The sequence below is a fragment of the Microcaecilia unicolor genome, chromosome 5, assembly GCF_901765095.1.
Source record: "Microcaecilia unicolor chromosome 5, aMicUni1.1, whole genome shotgun sequence".
NCBI lineage: Eukaryota > Metazoa > Chordata > Amphibia > Gymnophiona > Siphonopidae > Microcaecilia > Microcaecilia unicolor.
This window is the reverse complement of record NC_044035.1, coordinates 350,873,027-350,894,813: the sequence shown is the minus strand read 5'-3', so window position 1 is coordinate 350,894,813 and position 21,787 is coordinate 350,873,027. Positions and strand designations below refer to the sequence as shown.

Sequence of the window (21,787 nt, the reverse complement as noted above, 5' to 3'; positions counted from 1 at the left end):
ATTCCCGCCTTCCAACCACCAGCCCCGCCTCCCACCACCGGCTCTGGCACAGACCATATAAGTCTGCCCGGCACTATCCCTGCCTCCCAACCTCCAGTCCCGCCTCCCACCACCGGCTCTGGCACAGTGTAAATATGCCCAGCACCATCCCCGCCTCCCAACCACCATCCCCGCCTTCTAACCACCAGCCCCGCCTCCCACCACCGGCTCTGGCACAAACCGTATAAGTCTGCCCAGCACTATCCCCGCCTCCCAACCACCAACCCCGCCTCCCACTACCGGCTCTGCTATCCAATCTCGGTTAAGCTCCTGAGGATCCATTCCTTCTGAACAGGATTCCTTTATGTTTATCCCACGCATGTTTGAAATCCGTTACCATTTTCATCTCCACCACCTCCCACGGGAGGGCATTCCAAGCATCCACTACTCTCTCCATTTGGAAGCCCCAGTCATTGAAATGTTAATGCTCAGGCCTCAGCCCCTGTGTTCAGACAGTTTTTCAACCAGGAAGAATCACTGTCAACACTAGATTAAACCCAACATTTTAGCACAATATATTTTGAGGTCCATCTTCTGAACCTCAAGCTAACTCTGATGTAATGCTCTTTCTGATACTAAGGGCAGTAGTTCATGGTATTAGCGCATGCTAACGCAGGATTTTCTGTACGCTAAGCCCGTTTCTAGGGCACCCAGGAAATAAGGCAGTTTCCAGTATTTCTCTTTCAGGGTCATCCTGATGTCAGCTCGCCTCCAGCGTTCCCTTCCCTCTCACTGTTCTGCCCTCTGACGTCATGACGTTTTGACGCGAGGGCGGGGCAGTGAGGGGGAATGGAACGCTGGAGGCTGGCTGATGTCATGAGATGTTACGAACCCAGGCAGCCAGATAGCGATGGAACGTTGGAGGTGCCTACATGTCCAAGTTGATTGACCTACCACCCAGAAATGCTAGGAGATCTTCCCGAACATACCTCAACCTCCATTTCCCTACTTTCAAGGGCGTGAAATACAAGACGCTACATGCGTCAACCTTTTCTCACACGAGCACGCAGCTTTGGAACTCACTGCCATGCAACTTAAGAGCGATCCACGAACAAGCATCCTTCCGCAGATTACTGAAGACCCATCTGTTTGAGACAATTTACGGAAAAAACCAAAACTCATAGAGTCCACACTCACTTACATCAATGCATCACACATCCACTTATGATCTCTCATCCCCCCTAATTCCACATTACTCATACATATACTTACAGGAATATGTACACCATGTGCCTCTGTGTCTTAACACTGCCCTTAAGCTTCCCATTGTCTCCTCCCAAAGTCTCCCTGTTGATGTCCCATTGTGATATTCCTAATGATAATTCGATTATCTCGCATAACTTGTACAATGTAACCCATAACCAATGTGTAACAACTGTATTCTCATTATTCATATCTTATTGTAAGCCACACTGAGCCCGCAAAGAGGTGGGATACAAATGCAAACAATAAATAAATAAATAAATAAATATAGGATTATTGACCAAAAAAAGTGTGCTTCAGTCAACACCGACGTTCCTCATCGGTCCATGTTTTTTAGCTTCATTTGCAAATATTGAATATCTTTGAAGTTCTCTAGTTGAAGATGTAGAGGGGCATAATCAAAAGTGGCACCCAAGTTTTCCTGAGGACGTCCTATAGGAATCGCTGGCACTGCCTGTACTGCATTTTGTAAAAGAAAAAAATAAGATAAACTGGGGAAGATGGTTGAGGAGGGAACAGGGGAGATGCTAGACCTGGTGTGGGCAGGGGTGGCATCTCATCCCTGCCTCGGGTGGCAGATTGCCTTGGGCCGCCCCTGGATTGTAGCCATCAATGGATTCTGTCTTCCGGCTCTGATCCAAAGCCCTCTAAGCCTGTCTTGTAAGTCACAAGAAAAGGAATGTGGACTGCACGAATAATGCAAAAGAGTCAATAGATCTTATGCTGTGACTCATGGTGAAGGCGGCAGTAAAGTAAAAATATCAGGGCTCATAAATATGCTAATTTCCTGAGCTCAAACAAGCTTCAAAAGAACACACAGCACTTTTCCAATGTATTTTATTTTAATTTTCAGAGGTCTTTTATTAACGCTTTCTAGTCTTAATACAAGAAAAAAAATGTACCTATTTCATTAAAACAGGCACGAAATCTACAAACACATTCTCGAAAAGCGTATTTCTTCACAATAAAATTAACATAAAAATGTATCTCCATTTAAAAAAATATTTTTGTTTCATTCCCAACAGTGAAGCATCCCCACTCAAACCAAGTTCTTCAAACTGTCCTAGAATGGGTGGCAGAGCTGGTGGTTGGGAGGCAGGGCTAGTGCTGGGCAGACATATATGGTCTGTGCTGGGGCTGGTGGTTGGGAGGCGGGACTAGTGCTGGGCAGACTTATACGGTCTGTGCCGGGGCTGGTGGTTGAGCGGCGGGGATAGTGCTGGGCAGACTTATACGGTCTGTGCCAGAGCCGGTGGTGGGAGGCAGGGATAGTGCTGGTGCTGGGCAGACATATACGGTCTGTGCCAGAGCCGGTGGTGGGAGGCAGGGATAGTGCTGGGCAGACTTATATGGTCTGTGCCAGAGCTGGTGGTTGGGAGGCGGGGTTGGTGGTTGGGAGGCGGGGATAGGGCTGGCCAGACTTATACGGTCTGTGCACTGAAGAGGACAGTACAAATAAAAAAGTAGCACATATGAATTTATCTTCTTGGGCAGACTGGATGGACCGTGCAGGTCTTTTTCTGCCGTCATCTACTATGTTTACTATGAGGCTTATTTTCAAAGCACTTAGCCTCCCAAAGTTCCATAGAAACCTATGGAACTTAGCCTCCCAAAGTGCTTTGAAAATATGCCTCATTATGTTAACTGTCAAGCTAATAGTCCAGAAAAATGCCCTATACAATCTGCATCTGCTATGAACACAAGGAGAGGAAAGATGAAAAGCTCATAGGATTTTTTTTCCCACTTAGCCAATGCATTTTTCCAGTTTCTCCCCAAAAACTCCCCACTCTCCAACGTGTACTAATGTCTCTGTCAATCCATGTATTCAGAAAACTGAATGTGAAATCATATCTCAATCCAGGATTTAGGTACAGATGCCTCGATGCTCAGAACTCCAGCAGTAACTATACCGCTGGAACAGTGCAAAAAATTAGCTCACTAATGGGCAGGTGATCAAAAGCCCAGCGCTGTTCCAAACAGCGCTGGAACAGCGCGGGGCTTTACCGCATCTATGATCAGAGATAATTGCATGCAAATATAAGCACGCAATTATCTCTGATCATGGGGTAGAAGTGTGGGAAGATTGTGCCTATATAGTGTGAAGTCCTGCCCTGTGCATCCCAGGATGCACTGGGCAGAACTGGGCGCTGCCATTTTCCAGGCGGTGCTGATACATAGTAACATAGTAAATGACGACAGAAAAAGACCTGCACGGTCATATGTGCTACTTTTTGTGTATACCTTACCTTGATTTGTATCTGCCATTTTCAGGGCACAGACTGTAGACGTCTGCCCAGGACTAGCCCCGCCTCCCAACCACTAGCCACACCTCCCAACACTGGCTCTGCGAATTGGCGAAAGCCTGGGACAAGCAGACAGAATCCCTAGCTGCAGCGGCGAACCAAGGGGGGGGGCGGTGGGGGCGGTCCGCCCCGGGTGCATGACGCTGGGGGGGGTGTCACGTGCCTGTCCGCTACGTTCGTTCTGTGCTCCCTCTGCCCTGGAACAGGTTACTTCCTGTTCCGGGGCAGAGGGAGCATGGAAACGAACGAAGCGGACAGGCGCGTGGCACCCCCCGCTCCCAGCGGCATGCACCCGGGGGGGGGGGAGTTCTTTCACCGGGGGTGTCCTTTCACTGGGGGGGGGGTCACGCTGCACCCAGGGGGCGGGGTGCATCAGCGATCCGCCCCGGGTGTCAGCCCCCCTAGGAACACCACTGCCTAGATGAAAAGGCTAAAGGCAGAGATGATCAAATAGGATGTATAACAGTACAACAGATAACAAAAAAAATGGCCTGGTTAGATCAAGGGTCAGATTCTAGGTCTCGAAGAGGAAGGAGGCCACCTCCCTCCTCCAGCTTAAGGTAGGGGGTGGGGAAGTGCTGCTAGACCACCAGGTGGGGGGGATTGACCCACGGCCCACTGGGCCACCAGGGACATCTGAGGGGATGCTGGGGGGGCTGGATCTCCAGCCCCCCCTGAACCTGTGTTGGGGGGTCAGGGGGACCTCCAGCCCCATCGCTGGGGGGGGGGGGGGGGTCGGGTTGGGGTTCCTGCGAGGGGCTGCTGCATTGGGGGAATGGGGGCCTGCTAGCATTCAAATGCATGCTACACAGGGCTCACCATTCCTCCCCAATGGTCTGCAAACCCTAATGTCAGCTCCAATCTGGCGTAGGGTTTGCCGCAGACAGAGTGCCAATGTTTGGCGCTCTGCTCGCTGATCATTGGGGGGGGGGTGGGAATACATTTAGCATACATTTGTATGTTACTTGTGCTAAGAGCCTAGTTTTGCATGCTAGTTGCATTCACGCGCTCGGGGGCTCTGATCATGGGACGGTAGCAAACACAGGCGCTAGTATGGCGCTAACAGCCTCTAGCACCTGTGTTTGCTTCTGGTCATTGGCCCATAATGCTCAAAGGAAGTGGTATGCAAATCGTATACTTTTACGGAATTTGCGGTTAGGCTGCATCATCCCATTTACTGAATCTACTCCAAAGTGCTCTGAACCCTTGAGTGGAGGAGTGGTCTAGTGGTTAGTGCAGCGGACTTTGATTCTGGGGAACTGAGTTCAATTCCCACTGCAGCTCCTTGTGACTCTGGGCAAGTCACTTAACCCTCAAATAAGTACCTGAATATATGTAAACCGCTTTGAATGTAGTTGCAAAAACCTCAGAACGGCGGTATATCAAGTCCCATTTCCCTTTCCCCCTTTTGATGACTGCCGATCTGCTCTTTCCCTTCTGTTTATTTTTTTTCTTCATTTCCTTCAATTCATGCAAGGTTGGGCCAGTGGTATACTTAGCTTGCTTGCCACCTGGAGCGGGTTGCTGCTGCGCCTCCCATCCCAAGGCACATCACCCCCAAAGCGTATCACCCCCCCTACCCTCCACCTGAAGCGCATCACCTCCCCCCCTGAAGTGCACCACCCCATCACCCTTCCTCCTAGCAAGGGGGAGCAATCGCATGGATGTCGCCTCTGCCAGTCCCCTGCCCCGGAATAGGAAGTAACATAAGAGGGGGCAGGGGACCGGTGGAGCCAACAGCTATGCAATTGCTTCGTGCATGCTCTTGCTGCCTGCACCCAGGGCAGACCGCCCCCACCGCCCCGCCCTTGGTATGCTACTGGATTGGACAAGGGGACTGTGAGATCAGCAGATCCAAGTGCACCATTAACGTCAACTTGAACAAGGCAACACACATACAATAAGAGACACCTCTTCCCAGGGCCAACATTAGCATGGTTCAACCAGGGCAACTGCTCTGGGCTCTCATGGTGAGCCTTGGAACTCCCTCCCAAATCTCTTCCCTGCCCCACCATGGTTAACACTGGCCCTTCCTCTTGCAAGTCTTAAATTCATTCTTGTATGTTTCAAAATAGTGATGCATTTGTCTATTAAATCAAAGTTGTCATGCTATGGATCCAGCTGGGCTTTCACTTCGTGCTGTTAAACTGTAGAGTCGCAAGAGGGAGGAAAGGGAATTCGGTTAATTTGGTTGCGTTGTTCCTGGTGCTTCATTATCACACTTAGCACTGTGGGTCTCCAGCTGGTAAATAATTGTACGTTTCCCATTCTAGATACCACCCTCTTACTGCTTTCGAAGCTGCCATCCTGGAGAAAAGGCAGTGCTGCATCGCGATCTCCCGCAGCACTGCTGCTACTACTGCAAGCCATGCAAACCAGGGACATACGGCAATGGCACAGGTATGTAGTGAGAGCAGATTCTTAGTGGGGGTCACAAGAAGTCCTCCTGCTGCATTGCTGTCCTTGGAGGGGGGGGGGGCTGTTCTTCAGTATTGTGTTTTTCAGTTGCTAGGGAGAGGCAGGTTCTCTGGAGTCTTGCAGAGTTTGCCCGTCCCTCACTATTGACAATGTGATAGTGAAACAGCACCACCCACTGGCAGGAATGTAGATGGAGGACTCACGATCAGCATAGAGGGAACAATGGACACAGCTGGGGCTGGCCTCAGAATTCTTCCAACAGATGCTGTAATCAGCTGTCTGGCTGACAATAGTGTTGTGATGGCACCTGCTAATGGATGCTAGAGAATAAGGAACAGAGTGGCGCCAACCCACCATCATCCATGAAAGATCTGCACAATTGGATGTGGGCATCGTGGGAAAAAAAACGAGTTTCAGGTTTGGGGCAAGGTTTGCTTTACTAAGGAATTTGCCTTTGTGGATCCTAACCAGAGGGTGATGGGCTGTGATGAATTCCAGGGTTCGTAAATCTCCATAGTTTGCTGAGAATATGATAGATGATCTGCAAAACCACAAAGCCATTCTGAAAACAAAACGCTTTACGCTGCCCGTTTGACCCCCGAGCTCCATCTTGCCATCCAGATCATTAGCAGTGAACCCTGAGAAGTAAATGTTAGCCAAGTTGATAGAGACCTGGTACAGCAAGAGGTACAGGGATGGTAATTAGGGGAGTGGAGGAGACGCCTTGAAGGTAAAGACTGAGGCAAGTGGGAAGTTGAAGTGAAGGAGCGCAAGAGGCAACGTGAATGTCTCTTGTGCTCTTTCATAAAATAAATCCTCATGCCCAAGTTGGGTGCTAACCTACTATTCTGTAACACAGCGCTCAACTTTAAGGAACGCCCCTTATCCACCCATACTCTTCCTATGATCACATCCCATTTTGATCTACGTGCTATGAGAGTTGGGCACCCAGCATTATAGAATAGTGTGCAGCTAGATGCACGTGCAAATTCTAATTACTGCCAATTGACATCACTAATTGGTTGTTAGTGTCCAACTATTGACGTTGATTGGCTCATTATCTAATTAAGTTGCGTTTGGAGGCATGTTATCGAATACTAGCATTTATGCACATCAAAGATGGCGATAATTGGCCATTACATGAGTAAGTGCTAGGGGACTGTCCATAACGTTCTTGCCAAGGTTGTTTAGTGCATCACTGGGTGGGGGGGGGGGGGGGCAACACATGGACAGAACATGAATATCCATGGTAAGGTCATCAAGAAACATAGAACACTATCAATTGTGTGCATTGCGTGGCACATTTAGGTACACCAACGTACACCAGCTACTGACCCGTCATAAATTTTGGCCTGCTAGCTTGGCTTTGGGTTAGTATTCTGTAATGGCTTAGGTGCACCCTAAGCAAGCCCCTTCCAACGCCTACATCTTGGCGCCAAGTTCTAGAATTGCTCCAATCCCCTTCGTTCTAAAATCTATAAAATATGTACAGTTATGCGTGTAACTTAATTGACAAATTAGCTATTAATCAGCACTGACAACCAGTTGACGACTGTTGGAGTTAATTGCAGTCACACTTACAGTATCAAAAGTTGAGTAATAGTACTGTTAAAAATATAAAAAAAAGGGGGGGGGAAAACAAACCTGAAGTTAAAAGTGATTTGTTCTAAGGAGGTATATAAGTCAAATTAACCCCTCTTCAATGTCGCTTTCGGCACCTAACCATTACACCCCGATTCAAGAAATCTAGACTGCCCCAAATTGATTGATTGCACATTTTTTGTCCTTTAGATTGTAAGCTCCTTGGAGCAGGGTCCGCCCTTCTTTGTGAAATTGTACAGCACTGCGTAACCCTAGTAGCGCTTTAGAAATGTTAAGTAGTAGTAGTAAAAAAATATATTAATATATCAGATTGCATTATCTGCTGATTTTTCAAAAAAGACGTCCGTAATAGATGTTAAACGGCATAAATAGACATGCTAAACCAGGGGCTTATCTACCTGGGGCCACAGGGGCCTGGGCCCCCGCAGATTTCACCCTGGACCCCCCTTCCACCGACCCTCTCCACCTCCCCCTCCCTCCCGCCCACCACCAACCCGTCTCCGATCTTTGCTGGCGGGGGACCCCAACCCCCCGCCAGCCGAGGTCCTCTCTTCCGTGCAGGATGCAAGTTGCAACGCTTCCTGTTCTTCTGAGTCTGACGTCCTGCACGACGTCAGACTCAGAATTTGGAACTCAGTCTGACGTCCTGCGCGTTGTACGTGCAGGACGTCAGACTCAGAAGAACAGGAAGCATTGCAACTTGCATCCTGCAAGGAAGAGAGGACCTCGGCTGGCGGGGGGTTGGGGTCCCCCGCCAGCAAAGGTAAGCAACAGCAGCGGGGGAGGGTTGGCGGCAGGAGGGGGTGGAGAGTGTCATTGGTGGCGAGGGGGGGGTCTGGCAGTGGCGGGGGGGGGGTCCGGAAATGGCGGGGGGGATTCGGTGGCGCCGGGGGGGGGGGCTAAAATGTGCCCCCTCCCTCTGGCTCTGGCCCCCTCTACCGCCAGAGTCCAGATACGCCCCTTGAATCATTCTGCCATTCAGGATTAAAGAAAAGTGTGACATTAATAAAACAGTATGTACTAAAAATTTTGTGTTTATGAAATTACAATTGAATTTGAAATTATATTGTGTCGCAAATGGTCAATCATAATGTCCCTATAAAATTACTGGTATAATCTAAAGAGATCTTTACAAATCCCTTAACCAGCAGCTACAGAGTAAACGGAGAAAATGGATGTCTGAATTTTTGTTATATTTCTAACAAATAACAGAGCACATTGGATCCATCAGAACCATAAAACATAATAAAACAAAATAATTGTTATAAAAACACTGAAAAGTCTATTTCCGCATTAAGACGCACAGTTGAGATTGTTAGTTCAAATATCAATCTTTGTTCCTGTTTCAATAGTAAATTGTCAAGGTTTCCTCCACTCCAAGATAACCTAACTACCTTAAAAACCAGGAATTTTAAATCAGAGAAACCATCGGGCTTATTTTCGAAAGAGATCGCCGGCGATCTTCCGACACAAATCGGAAGATCGCCGGCGATCTCTCAAAAGCGGCGAAATCGGTATAATCGAAAGCTGCTTTTTTTTTACACCATCGCCGCTTTCCCGTCGCCAAGCCGGTGAAAGTTCAAGGGGGCGTGTCGGTGGCGTAGCGAAGGCGGGGCATGGGTGGGCATGGGCGTGGCTACCAGATGGTCGGATTTCGCGGATAATGGGAAAAAAAAAAGCAGCGTTAATCTGTATTTCGCCTGTTTTACTTGGTCCTTTTATTTTCACGACCAAGCCTCAAAAAGGCGCCCCAACTAACCAGATGACCACCGGAGGGAATGGGGGATGACCTACCCGTACTCCCCCAGTGGTCACCAACCCCCTCCGACACTAAAAAAATAAAAATAAAAACCTTTTTTGCCAGCCTGTATGCCAGCCTCAAATGTCATACCCAGCTCCCTGACAGCAGTATGCAGGTCCCTGGCACAGATTTTGTTGGTTGCCGTGGACTTCAGGCAGGCGGACCCAGGCCCATCTCCCCCCCTACCTGTTACACTTGTGGTGGTAAGTGTTGAGCCCTCCAAACCCCCCCAAAACCCACTGTACCCACATGTAGGTGCCCCTCTTCACCCATAAGGGCTATGGTAGTGGTGTAGAGTTGTGGGAAGTGGGTTTTGGGGGGGATTTAGGGGGCTCAGCACCCTAGGTAAGGGAGCTATGCACCTGGGAGCTATTTGTATATATTTTTTTAATTTTTAGAAGTGCCCCCTAGGGTGCCCGGTTGGTGTCCTGGCATGTCAGGGGGACCAGTGCACTACAAATGCTGGCTCCTCCCACGACCAAATGCCTTGGATTTCGCCGGGTTTGAGATCGCCGGCATTTTTTTCCATTATCGCTATTGTAATTGTCATCTTTGACGATGGAAGCAGAGTGCAGTGTGAGCCTAAAATGACCGATCTCCAATAGTGATAAAGTCGGTCTCCATAGGGTCAAAGTCGAAAAGCAGTAGAAGATCTATGCATAAGCCTGGTCTCAACTTCTTTCCTGATTTTAATTTGTTTTGTTTTCGTTTTGTTCTGCAGCATTTGAGAAGTGCTGGTCCTGTCCCCAAGATGAGTGGTCCGAAACAGGACAGGAGTTTTGCTCGAAAAAGAACATTGTCTACCTACTCTGGTCGGATCCCATCAGCTTGATTCTCATCGCTTTAGCAGTTTCGGGATTGATGCTCACTATTTCTGTTCTGGCCCTTTACGTCAAACATAAGGGCAGCCCAATTGTCAAAGCTGCTGGAGGGCCCATTTTTTACTGCACTATGGTCTCCTTGCTCTGCTCTTTTGTTAGCGTTTTGCTCTTCTTCGGGGCACCCACAGCCTGGAAGTGTAAAATCCGAATGCCAGCGTTCGGCGTGAGCTTTGCCTTCTGCTTGGCCAGCGTTCTTGCTAAATCTATCTGGGGCTTGTGCGCTTTCACAAGTCAAGTTGGAAAACCAACCAAGCTGCAGACTCTTCTGTACCAAGTTATTCTCGGAGCCGGCCCAGTTCTGCAGTGTGTCATCTGCTGTGGTTGGCTGTTCTTTGAACCCCCGGGGGTCCAGAATTTCTATCCCACTAATCAGACCTATCTGATCCTCAAGTGCTTTAATGAAACAAAGACTGGGTTTTCCTTCTTGTTTGGCTACCTCTGCTTTTTGGCTTTTGCGTGTTTGCTCACAGCTATCAGAGGCTATTCTCTGCCTAAATACTTCAGTGATTCCCAAGGTATATGTTTTGCCATGATGACCATCTTTGCTGTTTGGTTGTCTGTGATGCCGGTGCTGGACTCCGGGTGTGGGACCTATATAGAGCCGCTCTTTGTCATGTTAATATTGGTCTCTTCCTTCAGTTGCTTGGTATTTCTGTTTGCCCAGCGGTGCTACATCATCCTCTTTAGACCCAACCGCAATACTACAGAGTGGATAAAGAAGTCCACTTACGAATACTGTCAGAAGGTAGCTGAAAACGCTGAGCTCGATCTCCAGTTCGAATCCAGCATTGCGACCATCCACACTTCCACCTAATTAACAATGCTGAGGTCTTCGTGGTCTCTGAGGCCTGCTGTCTGTCATCACCTGCTGTAATGGGATTTCTTTAGGGGCTTTATTTTCTGTGGCTTGATAGGTTTTATGCTTTAGCTCTCTTTGTGATGCTGGCTAAATGGTTGACCAAAGGGGTAGCTGGATATAAAAGGTTGATGTGACACTTACTGTACTGTTAAGTTATGATTATTATTCATAATAAAAAGAAAATTATAGCCCTGTGTGTCTGCTGAACCTAGTACAAATAACTCACTTTCCTCCTTCTCCAGCCTTCTCTTTTATTCCTACCTGCAGGGTTGCCGAAACCTTAATTTAAGCAAGGAAGTGCCTACAGGGTGCCCTTCTCTTCAGAATGGAGATGGTTCTTTTGCATCTGCCCCTACCTGTGGCTTTAGACATGGAGAAATAGGAAGAGCACACCAAGAATGTATTCATCACATGGAAAAAAAACATGAGAACTGAACCAGTGTAAAGACCTAGAAGGCTTTTGTCCAACAGTTGATTTTCATCTTTAACACAGGAATTAGTGAATCTATTTGCATATCCCCAAGCCTGATGGTTTTCAATAGCTATAACTACTACTTATCATTTCTATAGTGTTACTAGACGTACGCAGTGCTGTACACTTGAACATGAAGAGACAGTCCCTGCTCGACAGAGCTTACAATCTAATTAGGACAGACAAACAGGACAAATAAGAGATAAGGGAATTACTAAGCTATAACAGGGTAATTCTCAGGGCAGGATTCATGCATAGATAAACTAGGTGCATGCCTAGGGTCCAGATGTTTAGGTGGGGTCCCTCTCAATTGCTGACAAGGCAGATTTTTGCCTTGGAAGAAAGCTGCTGGCAGAAAGAATGGTGGGTGGGGAACGCCAGAGCCACCACTGCCCCCCCCCCCCCGGAGGTCATCATATTTTCCCCCACACCCATTCGCATTGTTGTCCAGAGTGGTGAGCAGTGTTTCTTTCCTGCTGTGTCATCCTCTGCTCATTTTCCTCTGCGTTGGGAACTAAGGGAGCCCCAACTGTGGGAATTTTGAAGTGCATTTATATTTCGATGGAGAACCCAAGGTACTTGTTTGCCTAGGGCTTACCAAAGGATTAATCCTATCCTGGTAATTCTGCTATTTAAGAGGGAGGTACTGAATAACATGGCTTAAGGGGTGACAGTCTTCTTAGAAGGGAGTCACTCCCACAATGGTGACGAGTCAGGAGGCTGGTGTCTAAAAAGCAGGGAGACTTGTGCCAGCCCCCTAAAGTTCCTCAGAGGTAAGGAAGGGCCTAATCCTCTTAGTTTAAGCTTAACGAGCTTCCCTTGTGTTTCTCCCAATCAAGATAAGGCTCTTGTTTTTGTCCCAGACAGCAGAGCATCAGAAAGACCAACCAGCTCCCTAGCCTCCGTGAGAACATAACCTGTGTCCCAGTATTCATGGCAAACTATCTTCTGATAGGAGGGAGGCTAAGGTTCCGTGCAAACTACTGGGCCCCTTCCTTATCGTCAGCAGCAGATGAGTCCAGGAGCAAGTGAGTTGTGTCCATCTACCAACAGGTGGAGATAGAGATCACTGATTTCAACCCTGTGATATAGCATAGCTAGCTCCTCAGTAACTCCTAACCCTTATTCACTTGTTCAGAACCCTTATTTTATCATCCTCACTTTAATATTCCCTTATCTCTTGTTTGTCCTGTTTGTCTGTCCTGATTAGATTGTAAGCTCTGTCGAGCAGGGACTGTCTCTTCGTGTTCAAGTGTACAGCGCTGCGTACGTCTAGTAGCGCTTTAGAAATGATTAGTAGTAGTGTTTGGGATTCTGGAATCTTGCTACTCTTTGGGATTCCGGAATCTTGCTACTCTTTGTCCTTATCCCTTATGTGTGCTGTTTGTCCTGATTAGATTGTAAGCTCCGTTGAGCAGGGACTGTCTCTTCATGTTCAAGTATACAGCGCTGCGTACGTCTAGTAGCGCTTTAGAAATGATAAGTAGTAGTAGTAGTAATTTCATGATAGGTCAGAATAGGCTAGGTTTGATATACTATGAAAGTCATTTTAAAACCTTTGTGTAGCATATCCATACATAAATAACGACATTCACGCACGTAGATTGCGCACACATGTAAACGGCAATTTCAGAGTACCGCTCTTCACATGTCGAGATGGCACATAATGTACAGATTGACATGGAGTGTGCTTTAGGTGCTGTTTGGGCAGGTCACAGATTATATATTTGAATTTCACAGTGGGAACCTAGTCCAGTTCCAAAATATTTGTGTAACCCCCAGGGAGATGCCTCTGCTGCAGAGCAGGGTGTGGGAGAGGATCTCCTGGGGGGGGGGGGGGGGGGGTCCATAATGGTGATGGGAGCCAGCAGAGCTGCCCAAGATGGGTGGAGATGGTAGAAGCCCAGCCTAAGGAGGCGGGGAAGAGAAATAAATAAAAAGGACTGAGCTCTGTCGGAGCAGGATCTTTGGTTGCCCAGCTCCTGCCGAGACCCTGAGCACCGAGGGGGAATCCCAGAACTGGGGAGGTGGATCCTGGTCACTTCTGGCTGAAGTACCCTCTGCTGAGGAGCAGAGGAGATCTGTATGTGGTTCCCAGAGAGGGAAACCATAAGAAGGGGAAGGCGTGTAGCACCCCTGACCTGGGGCTTCTGGGTTCCGGATTCGACCCAGTTGGAGCCTCCTGAAGGCAGTCTCCGTTGTACCCTTCACTCACTTGGCGCTCAGTGCCTCCACCTGGGGAAAGAAGCGTTAGCGGGTGGAATTACCCTCGTGTCCCCCAGGAAATGCAAAAACAAGTCCAAATTACACTGTGGGCATTAAGACTGGCTGGCAGGTGTGAAAGATAATTGTACTTTCTCAAGTCCAGTAATCACCCTGGAATCAGCAGTTCATGCAGACTCAAACTGTTTATTCTTCAACTCTGAAAAATCAGGAACATCAGCATTTTCAACTCTCCAACATTTTAGAACCTTCTGGTGTTCCCTCAAGGGAAACTCCTGTGTTCTTCTTCCTTGTATTTATGTACAAAGGCTTTTCAGCAGAACCTTGTACAGTTTTTACAGACTCCTGTACATGCCTATCACGTAAGTACCTAAATATTGCCATACTGGGACAGACCGAAGGTCCGTCAAGCCCAGCATCCATGGGTGTAGTTTGACTGCTTCAGTTGGGAGGGTAAAGGGTGGAGCTTGGCACATTAGCATATTATTTGCATACATATATATTCATTTTGATTTTACACACCACACTAGAATAAAATACTGAATATGAAGTCAACATATGAAAACAGTGAAGACTACTACTACTACTATTTATCACTTCTATAGCGCTACAAGGCATACGCAGCGCTGCACAAACATAGAAGAAAGACAGTCCCTGCTCAACAGAGCTTATAATCTAATTAAGACAGACAAACAGGACAAACGAGGGATAAGGACAAAGAGTAGCAAGATTCCGGAATCCCAAAGAGTAGCAAGATTCTGTGCAGAATCCCAAAGAGTAGCAAGATTCCGGAATCCCAAAGACTACTACTACTACTACTATTTAGCATTTCTATAGCACTACAAGGCATACGCAGCGCTGCACAAACATAGAAGAAAGACAGTCCCTGCTCAAAGAGCTTACAATCTAGTAGACAAAAAATAAATAAAGTAAGCAAATCAAATCAATTAATGTGAACGGGAAGGAAGAGAGGAGGGTAGGTGGAGGCGAGTGGTTACAAGTGGTTACGAGTCAAAAGTAATGTTAAAGAGGTGGGCTTTCACTCTAGATTTAAAGGTGGCCAAGGATGGGGCAAGACGTAGGGGCTCAGGAAGTTTATTCCAGGCGTAGGGTGCAGCGAGACAGAAGGCGCGAAGTCTGGAGTTGGCAGTAGTGGAGAAGGGAACAGATAAGAAGGATTTATCCATGGAGCGGAGTGTACGGGAAGGGGTGTAGGGAAGGACGAGTGTGGAGAGATACTGGGGAGCAGCAGAGTGAGTACATTTATAGGTTAGTAGAAGAAGTTTGAACAGGATGCGAAAACAGATAGGGAGCCAGTGAAGGGACTTGAGGAGAGGGGTAGTATGAGTAAAGCGACCCTGGCAGAAGACGAGAAGGGCAGCAGAGTTTTGAATCGACTGGAGAGGGGAGAGGTGACTAAGTGGGAGGCCAGCAAGAAGCAGATTGCAGTAGTCTAAACGAGAGGTGACAAGGGTGTGGATGAGGGTTTTGGTAGAGTGCTCGGAAAGAAAGGGGCGGATTTTACGAATGTTGTAAAGAAAGAAACGACAGGTCTTGGCAATCTGCTGGATATGAGCAGAGAAGGAGAGAGAAGAGTCAAAGGTGACCCCAAGGTTTCGAGCTGAGGAGACAGGGAGAATGATATATAGATATATATTTTTTTTTAACTGAAATGAGCCAGCACCATAGGAAATTGCTCTCATTATGCCCCCTTTCTAATGACCCCTGACTCTACATTGTCATAGTGTTAAATGCAAGCCTATATTCTGCATCTACAGAAGCCTTCTTCATGCGGTATTGGCTGCAGGGCTGAACTAGAGCATTTCTGCCAGCTTTCTTCCTGGGCCCAGAGGCGTAGCCAGACTCAGTATTTTGGTTAGGCCCAGAGGTAAATTGGATGGGCCCTTCAACGCGTACGTGCCCCCTCCTCCCCCCAACCACACACCACAAATATCTTCCCAAAGATATTTTTTAAGGACACAAAGAGACTTTTTTTTCACCTACCCCATATCTTCCCCCTCTCCTCCGTGGCATCCTGGCATCTGCGCTCCTGTCTCTGAACTCCGTCCGTCCTCGCTGCAGGCTCCGAGAACGCCTGTATTGACACCGGGGAGGGAAGGGGTTCAGAGACTGGAGTGCAGATGCTGGGACGCCGTGAAGGAGAGAGGGAAAGAGAGCAGTGTGGCACTGCGACTGGGTGGGCCTGAGCCAAGATTGGGTAGGCCTGTGCCCATTCAGGCCCACCCATAGCTACGCCACTGACTGGGCCAAGTCCAGGCACCTGAATTGAATATCCGGAAATACGTAGCTGGATAAACTATAGCTGGTTAAGTGTAATATTCAGCACTTAACCAGCTAGGATGAACTGCATAAAGACAGAACTCTGTTTTATATGGTCATTGTAGCTGGTTAAGGGTAGGGTTACCATATTTTGTCCCCCCCAAAAAGGAGGACACATGCCCTGCCCCTACCACACACCCCCACCCCACCCCGCCCCTGTCACACTCTTGCTCCGCTCCCTGTCACATTTCCCCTCCCCCCTGCCACACACCCTGTCACCCTCCCCTCCCCGTCACCCCCCTCCCCTTACCTTACTACTGCCCTGGTGGTCTAGTGACCTCTTCGGGGCAGGAAAGAGCCCCCTCTTTCCTGCCCGGAGCGCTCCCCTGCATGCATCCTTCCTGTTGCTGATCTCGGCGCCGATTCAAAATGGCCACCGAGAGTTGACGTCTCGCAAAGTCACTTCAACTCTCAGCGCCCATTTTGAATTGGCACCAAGATCGGCAACAGGAAGGATGCATGCAGGGGAGCGCTCCGGGCAGGAAAGAGGGGGCTCTTTCCTGCCCCGAAGAGGTCACTAGACCACCAGGGCAGTAGTAAGTAAGGGGAGGGGAGGCTAGCAATCTGCCTGTTTGTCCGGATTTCTGGACAAACAGGCAGGCTGGCGGGCGGGCCGTCCTCAAAAAGAGGACATGTCCAGGTAAATCCAGACATATGGTAACCCTAGTTAAGGGGGTCTTTTAAAAAGGCACACTAGTGTTTTTAGCACCCATTATATTCCTATGGGCATCTTAGTGATTAGCACACGATGATTGTTAGAATGCCCTAAAATCATTAGCACACCTTTGTAAAAAGGGCTCTAAATGCTTTATCCCCCTTACAACTCACCATACAAAAATATGCAAATTGTGATCATCAACTTTGGAACAGCATGAGCTCCTTCCACTGCCAGACACTACGTTTAAAGCAGATGGACTTTTGTTTGCATGGTGACTATACAGCATATCAGTGGCGTACCAAGGGCGGGGCGGTGGAGGCGGTCCGCCCCCGGTGCATGCTGCTGGAGGGTGCAGAGAGCAGCTGCGCGCCTGTCGGCTCCGCTGGTTCCCTGCTCCCTCTGCCCTGCAACAGGTTACTTCCTGTTCCGGGGCAGAGGGAGCCAGTGGAGCCAACAGGCGCGCGGCTGCTCTCTGCACCCTCCAGCAGCCAAGAATGCACCCAGCGGTGGGGGGGGGGGGGGGGGCTTGATGCGCCTGGGAGGGGGGTGTCATTGCGCCGGGGGGGGGGGGGTCATGCTGCACCCTGGGAGGACGGACGCCGCTGCACCTGGGGGGGGGTGCGCAGCGGCGATCCGCCCCGGGTGGCAGCTGACCTAGGATCGCCACTGCAGCACATTTTTGCTCCAGAGCCTGCTTTCAAATAAGGCCAGACACTTTAGGAGATAACACAAAACCCTGCAATAAGACACTAAAAAACCTATGCACAAAGCTTAACACACCATTATCAGCCCCTAACCCACCTATGAAAAGACAGTGGGCCCTAGAGCACCAGTATACCTGCTACTGGGAAACTGGAACAAGCTGGACTGTTACATCTTCCCACACATTACATGCGAGCAGAATCCTTCACCTCAGTCACACATGATGCTTTTGGACCCAGCCCAGGTCATTTGGGAATGCCCGGGTCTTAAAATGCAGTCTCTGCAGCCGCAGAGACTGCGTTTTGGGACTCGGGCATTTGCGGATGATTTGGGCTGGGTTTGAAAGCATTTGTCGCTTCTTTCCTTTTTGTGGCGGCCTTCTGCTCAACAGGAGGGGCAGCGGCGGCCGGACAGCGTTGCCACTTGCAGCTGCGGGTGGAGAGGGGGTTTGATGCGCCGGGGGGGGGGGGAAGTGGAGGGTCGCTGGACATGGGGGGGGGGAAGCGTCGCTGGACATGGATAGCTGGAGGGGGGAGGGGAGGGTCACTGGATATGGGTAGCTGCAGGGGGAGAGGAGGGTCGCTGGACATGGATGGCTGGAGGGGGGCAGGGGACAGGGAGGTGGGGAGGGGGTCCTGAGACCAGAGAGGTGGGGTGAGGAGGGGGGCCCTGCAAGAGGTGGGGGTGGGGGCTCACACTCACTCACTGTCTCTCACATACACTCTGACATACTCCCTGTCTATCACACTCTATCTCTCTGTCACACACTCTCTCTCTCACACAAACACACACACACGCTGTCTCTGTCTCTCTCGCATTCTCTCTCTGACACACACACTCCATCTCTCACACACACTCTCTTTCTCTCAAAGATACACACTCCGAGGAAAATCTTGCTAGCGCCCGTTTCATTTGTGTCAGAAACGGGCCTTTTTTACTAGTAATATTATAAATGTTCTAGTGTTGTTGTCCAAAACACAGACATTGTTACAGTAGATAAGGGCGCACCATCAGGGAGGAATTCTTCACAAGTCTTTGCTGAGCATTTCCAAGGTCTTGCAGTGGGAGCAGGTTTTCAGTTTGTTACTCAGTCTCTGTGAGCACAAGCCTTCCTTTTCAGATCTGAGCTTATTATCAAAGGGTCACTGACAGATTGATTTGCTTTGCTGCCTTCCTGTCTGAATTTTCTGCTCTAAATAAACTGGCGAGATTGTAGTATTTTGAGCCTGGAGGTGCTGTGGCCTGATTTTTTTTTTTGGGGGGGCGGGGGGGTTGTTGCACTCTGTGATAGTGAGGGGGGGGGGATACCAGGGGATGAGTCTGCTGATACAAGAAGGTAATATAAATGGTTTCCTGTTTTCTTGAAATTTCAATATTATAGAGTAAAGTTAGATCAAAATTTATCAGAAAAGTGGAGTAATCCTAGCGGTGTCCCGCAGGGTTCCCCTTTATCCCCGCTCCTTTTTAAGGTTTACAGAGAGAGTAGTGGATACTTGGAATGCCCTCCTGCGGGAGGTGGTGGAAATGAAAACGGTAACGGAATTCAAACATGCGTGGGATAAGCATAAAGGAATCCTGTGCAGAAGGAATGGATCCTAAGGAGCTTAGTCGAGATCGGGAGGCGGGGCTGGTGGTTGGGAGGCGGGGATAGTGCTGGGCAGACTTATACGGTCTGTGCCAGAGCTGGTGGTGGGAGGCAGAGATAGTGCTGGGCAGACTTATACGGTCTGTGCCAGAGCCGGTGGTGGGAGGCGGGGCTGGTGGTTGGGAGGCGGGGATAGTGCTGGGCAGACTTATACGGTCTGTGCCAGAGCCGGTGGTTGGGAGGCGGGGATAGTGCTGGGCAGACTTACACGGTCTGTGCCAGAGCCGGTGGTGGGAGGCGGGGATAGTGCTGGGCAGACTTATACGGTCTGTGCCCTGAAAAGGACAGATACAAATCAAAGTAGGGTACACACAAAAAGTAGCACATATGAGTTTATCTTGTTGGGCAGACTGGATGGACCGTGCAGGTCTTTTTCTGCCGTCATCTACTATGTTACTATGTTACTATGTTACTATGTAGAACATGGACAGATCCTCATGTAATACAGAATACGGAACCACAAAAAACACGCAGATAAAAAAATGAAATGCAGACACCCCCTCCCCCCAAAGAAAGCCAAATCCTATAAGCAGTGCAAATACCGATATAAGAAAAACAGAGAAAAAGAAATTTAATTTTTTACTGTACTTTGCAAAACACAAAAATAGAAAAAAAAATGAACATTTCACAAAGCAGTAGCAAAAGAGAGGGTCAAAGTACACAGCATGAACACAGGATCAAAAAAAAGGAGCAAAGGCCATCGAGCATGGGATAGTCAAGAGTCATTCACTGATGAACCCGACATGAGCTGTGTTTAGGCATGAAATACCTGCGTCGGAGGTCAAACAAAGTGGTCAGGGCTGATGAAAAGTTCCAAAATATAGGATCACAGCAAACACAATTGAGAACCAGAAATGTTTGACAAGTGACGTCAGAGGAATCAAAGGCGTCACAAAACGATACCAATTGCTGTGATGCTATATTTTGGAATTTTTCAAGAGCCCTGACCAATTTATTTGACCCCCTGACAATTTGCAAAAGTTATGCAAGTGAGTAGAAGAATACATTTTTTACCAATGGGTTTGAAACCCCACCTCCCACAACCCCTTACTGTATGGAAGATCATCAGCAGTCTAATGTCTGGCACAGCATGGTGAGTCGGTTCAAGCTATAGGTTATTTATTATTATTGAATTTTGCTCAGTGCTCACACCTTTTCAGTAGTAGCTCAAGGTGAGTTACATTCAGGTACTCTGGATATTTCTCTGTCCCTGGAGGGCTCACAATCTAAGTTTGTACCTGAGGCAACGGAGGGTTAAGTGACTTGCCCAAGGTCACAAGGAGCAGTAGAGGGTTTGAACCAGCCACCTCTGGATTGCAAGACCAGTGCTCTAAACACTAGGCCATTCCTCCACTAGCAACATTCCATCTAGAATCTCAAATAGTAACAACATTCCATATATTTATTCATTTAGATTTTGCTCATACCTTTTTCAGTAGTTGCTCAAGGTGAGTCACATTTAGGTACACTGGATATTTCTCTGTCCCAGGAGGGCTCACAATCTAAGTTTGTACCTGAGGCAATGGAGGGTTAAGTGACTTGCCCAAGATCACAAGGAGCAGCACTGAGATTTGAACTGGCCACCTCTGGATGTCAAGTCTGGTGCTCTAACCTCTAGGCCACTCCTCCAGGGTAGCCCAAAAGCATTCCCAAATTCATTGAGATTTTTCACCTTTCGTTGATGCTAAATCAGTGATGTCAAGATGTTCCTGAGAAAGTAAAGTGATCATCTGTGTTCTCCACATCGCCAGCGTGGGAACCACAGGTTCCAGCCATAACCCCCCCCCCCTTAAATGGCTGGTGAGGATGCCAAAGTCCCACCAGCCAAAGAAATGCAGTTCCCGAGCCGCTCCTCTCCTCCTTGTGCTGCTTCTGTAATGCAGAAGTCCACAGTATCCCTGCCAGCAAAGGTATGTTTAGTGCCCAGGGGAGGGGGGAGGAGAAATGAATTACCCCCCAGTCCACCCCCATGCCCACCCAAAATTGGAGGGCTGGCTACGTCCCTGCACCTACAGGCGGAGAAGCACAGCAATGTTGAAACACACACACACATTCATGTACATACACACATACACAGAGGCAGGGCCGGTCAAACCCAGTAAGCGGGGTAAGCACCGCAGGGGGGCGCCTGCCTTCAAGGGCGCAGCTGCAGAGCTGCGCCGCCATACCACGCTGCCCTTGGGGGGTTTAAATCTTTTATTTACCTCCGTCCCAGCGTCCGCGTCATTTCAAAGCCCTGCCCGTCTCTAGCCTTCCCTCCCTTCTTGAGTTCGTTCCCGCAGAGTCCTGCCTTCTGACGTCATTTCCTCGAGGACGGGACTCTGCGGGAACGAACTCACAAAGGGAGGGAAGGCTAGAGACGGGCAGGGCTTTGAAATGATGCGGCCACTGGGTAAATTAAAAAAGACTTAAACCACGCAGGGTGGCAAGAAGAAAAAGGGGGATGTTGGGGGGAGAAGATAGCGGGCAGGTGGCCATAAATGGGAGGGGGATGGGGCGAAGGAGAAGAGAGAAAGGAGATGAGGGGGCGCCAACTGATAGTCTGCAGGGGGGCGCCAGAGACCCTAGGACCGGCCCTGCACAGAGGTTGGAAAGAATTCCATGAGCAATAGTGTGCATGCTTTCCCCACTTGTTTTGAGG

General features: G+C 48.9%; 1 protein-coding gene across 1 annotated transcript in view; it reads left to right on the top strand.

Annotated features, from left to right (window-relative positions):
• LOC115471368 (extracellular calcium-sensing receptor-like) overlaps window positions 1–11,231 on the top strand; it is a 38,013-nt gene extending 26,782 nt beyond the window's left edge. Inside the window, exons 5-6 of the mRNA XM_030205066.1 lie at window positions 5,819–5,945; window positions 10,088–11,231. Of these exons, the coding sequence (XP_030060926.1) occupies window positions 5,819–5,945; window positions 10,088–11,061 (1,101 nt within the window). The 3' untranslated portion in view covers window positions 11,062–11,231. The remainder of the gene's footprint in view (window positions 1–5,818; window positions 5,946–10,087) is intronic.
• Window positions 11,232–21,787: the final 10,556 nt, after the last annotated feature.